Raw genomic sequence first — 3630 nt, forward strand, 5'->3', positions numbered from 1 at the left:
TGATCGAAACGACTTGATTCATTGAATTGCGTTAAAATGATATTAAACCATTAAAACGACTTGTTGTATTGCGTTCCAACGGTGATACACCATCGAAACGACTTGATTGTAATGTTTTCGTTTTTGCGCGCTCACAACTGGATCTATCGTCTGGTCCAGACTCAAACGCAGTATGCTTTTTCATCGCAATAACGATAGGAACCAACAGGCAATGTTTGTAATGTTTTCGTTTTTGCGCGCTCACAACTGGTTCTGTCGTCTGATCCAGACTCAAACGCAGTATGCTTTTTCATCGCAATAACGATAGGAACCAACAGGCAATGTTTGTAATGTTTTCGTTTTTGCGCGCTCACAACTGGTTCTGTCGTCTGGTCCAGACTCAAACGCAGTATGCTTTTTCATCGCAATAACGATAGGAACCAACAGGCAATGTTTGTAATGTTTTCGTTTTTGGCGCGCTCACAACTGGTTCTGTCGTCTGGTCCAGACTCAAACGCAGTATGCTTTTTCATCGCAATAACGATAGGAACCAACAGGCAATGTTTGTAATGTTTTCGTTTTTGCGCGCTCACAACTGGTTCTGTCGTCTGGTCCAGACTCAAACGCAGTATGCTTTTTCATCGCAATAACGATAGGAACCAACAGGCAATGTTTGTAATGTTTTCGTTTTTGCGCGCTCACAACTGGTTCAGTCGTCTGGTCCAGACTCAAACGCAGTATGCTTTTTCATCGCAATAACGATAGGAACCAACAGGCAATGTTTGTAATGTTTTCGTTTTTGCGCGCTCACAACTGGTTCTGTCGTCTGGTCCAGACTCAAACGCAGTATGCTTTTTCATCGCAATAACGATAGGAACCAACAGGCAATGTTTGTATTTAAATATGCTATTGCGCGCTCACAACTGGTACAATCGTCTGTAACACAGACTGGTACGCAGTATGCTTTTTCATCGCAAGGCACATAATAAAAAACAAACTAAAAGTGTAATAATATATTGATTAAATTGTATTTAAAATATGACACAAGTAATTGATCTTATGCATTAGACGAAAAAAACGTTGGCGGCTTCATAAACAGCTCATCTGCAGACTGCACGAACGCTTGGAGTTTCCGCCACTGGATGGTGTCACCGTCAGTCTGGAGTTTTAATCGAAGTAGCGCTTTCCTCCATAGTTCTTGAGAGTCTGTTTCACGAGCGTCATTAGTTTGATACACCTTGAGGTCAATATAGTACTCGCCGGAGGTGTTTGCAGTCCGGCGCTCGTTGCCGTTTGCTAATCTTGTAACGAAGAACGTAGACAACACAGGCGTTGACGAGCCATCACATTCATCGTTCCGTTCATGTCGGAGCCCGAATATATCTGTCTTGTTTTTTTTGCTGCAACAAGGAGTAAAGAATAATATTAACACGTACTCGTATATTCATTATAATTTGGCGGTAATTTTATTGTACCGTATAGTTACCTTATAATAGCAGATTTTGTGGGTGTCTTGCGTTTGCCTGTCGATGTTGTCCGTTTATGGGAACTTTCTATTTTACGTTCATTGTTGAAGGGAACGATGTCACTCTCGCAGTCCGACCTGAAAGTTTAATTTATCAATTAATTATAAACATTTATTAAACGTTATGTTACTTACACATTAATTTCATATAAAACGTTTGTTTTAAATAAAATTGAACAAGGTTCGATTACATCAAACACTGAAAAATCAAGATAGAAATTAATCGAGTAATAATATAGTACTTACATCTTTACTGGTGTGATTCTGGCAAATTAGGTGGCGATGAAGTACGAGTATACTAAACTTACACTAAAGATATTCAGAAGTAAAACTTTTGTTTTGTTGAACGATTTACTTTCTAGATTTTAGCTGAAAACCAGTAGCTGGGGTATGGTATTGAACCAAATATTATATCAGCACTAGAAAGTAATGATCGCTAACCAACATGTCTTTGCTTATAAGCAAATGTGAAGTGTTACCTCGAATAATTAAAAACGTTCGCAATCAAAGCAAACATTATAAACGACAATACAATTTATTATGTACGTATTATACTCGTGTAAATCCAAAAAAGTATCGACTAAGGGATTCTTATTGTAATGCAATAGTTCGCTTTATGTGATCACGTTACATCGTATGATTTTTTACTCATTGCTAATTTAGCAATTCGTAAGGATTATCATTTTTATAGATATAATTATATTATGATTATATTTTATGAATTATAGTTATTAGGCTGATAGGAGAATATGAAAATCTAAAGTAGACAAATAACACCGTCTGTGAGATTTTTTGCCAAAGTAAAAATTTATTAATATCTATTTGACCAAACGGATCGCAGATTTTAATATGCTAAAAATAATTAGTTTTGAACAAGTACTCAACTTTAGTCATTCATTCTGCATTATTTTTAACAAGCTACAACTTGTTATTTCTGTAATGATAATATTATTTATATTCTTTGTGCGACAACCCTACGTAAAACAATGCAAACAACAATAATTGCAATTTGAAACTTAGGTACATTTATAATTTCGTAATTTTTGCTGCATGTTAGACCTATGTCATAATAAATAATTTTCACTCACAGTTTACTTACTAAACTTAACTAAAATTAATAAATCTCATGAATTACCTGTAATTCGAAGAAACTCTTGTCTCAACATTGTAAGGTAAGTCTTTAACTATTTAACTAATTGCTTCACGATCATTAACACCTATGGATACTTAAGCTCATGTATTTTTGTTTTTTCAGGACTCCTAAATGTTAAAATTCCTTAATACCTTTGGGAAACAGAGATCGTCGCACATTGAATAAGATCTTACAATTTACGATTAAAAATACGATATAAAAAAGGAGGTAATGATTTTCTTTTGGTTTTTAAAATAGATTTGAGCTATCTTAAATAATAATATTATAATCACAGGTTTTTATGTAAAGAAATGACCCCCGGTTCTTGTACCGCGTACTTTAGTCTAAATTACATTTTTGTGTGTACACTATTTCTAACCTAAGTTTTATGGTTTTTCAGAAGCAGAATAGAGCCGTTACTTTGGTGCTTGTGATGAAAATATACCATAGTCTAATAGTAGCAGCAGTCAACAGATCCTGTGATTAAGTTTTAGTTTTTAAGTAGTATTTACACGAAAAATATACCTTGCAGGTACGATTACTCTTTTATAAGTTTCAATAGATAAAATGCCATTCTGTTCGGTTTGCAACATTGAAGTGGATTTTCGTCGTTGGAGTAACCATTTGCGAACTAATAAGCATAAAAATAATAGTACTATTCACATCAATGATAACGTCGCAATAATACATTCCTGTTTGAAAGGACGTATTACAAGTTACCGGATAGCTACACCTAAAACGGAAATAAATATTTACCCAGAAAGCTTTTTAAACTTATTAATGATCAAGTTAAATCTTTAATTGATAGTTCGCTTCAAAAACATTATTCTGTTAAAATTAATTTTGAATATTTCGCTAATTTTTTAATGTTTAAAAATGACCTCCAAGAGTTAAAGTCTTTTGCAACAAAAAATTTTATTATTCATTTAAATTACAACTTCAAATCTTTCTATGAAAAAGCTGTATCGATAATATTAAAAAAAATTGATGACTT

The 3630-nt window shown here is 34.0% G+C and overlaps 1 protein-coding gene and 1 long non-coding RNA gene across 2 annotated transcripts; one reads left to right on the forward strand and one right to left on the reverse strand.

Annotated features, from left to right (window-relative positions):
- Positions 1–883: 883 nt before the first annotated feature.
- LOC113506852 lies at positions 884–2454 on the reverse strand. The gene is made up of 3 exons (XM_026889690.1): positions 1751–2454; positions 1466–1582; positions 884–1379 (listed from the first exon to the last, which is right to left on the reverse strand). Coding segments are annotated over exons 1-3 (462 nt in total). The 5' UTR covers positions 1753–2454; the 3' UTR covers positions 884–1036.
- Positions 2455–2575: 121 nt separating this feature from the next.
- Positions 2576–3131, forward strand: LOC113506855. The gene is made up of 3 exons (XR_003401761.1): positions 2576–2676; positions 2760–2864; positions 3037–3131. It is a non-coding gene; the product is annotated as an uncharacterized LOC113506855 (long non-coding RNA).
- Positions 3132–3630: the final 499 nt, after the last annotated feature.

This window comes from Trichoplusia ni, assembly GCF_003590095.1.
Source record: "Trichoplusia ni isolate ovarian cell line Hi5 chromosome 28 unlocalized genomic scaffold, tn1 tig00001999_group27, whole genome shotgun sequence".
NCBI lineage: Eukaryota > Metazoa > Arthropoda > Insecta > Lepidoptera > Noctuidae > Trichoplusia > Trichoplusia ni.

Bases quoted from the DNA above. Each gene is read 5' to 3' on its own strand.
- LOC113506852 (XM_026889690.1), bottom strand. The intron at 1,380-1,465 runs GTAACTATACGG...TCCTTGTTGCAG, and splicing joins ACAAAATCTGCTATTATAAG to CAAAAAAAACAAGACAGATA.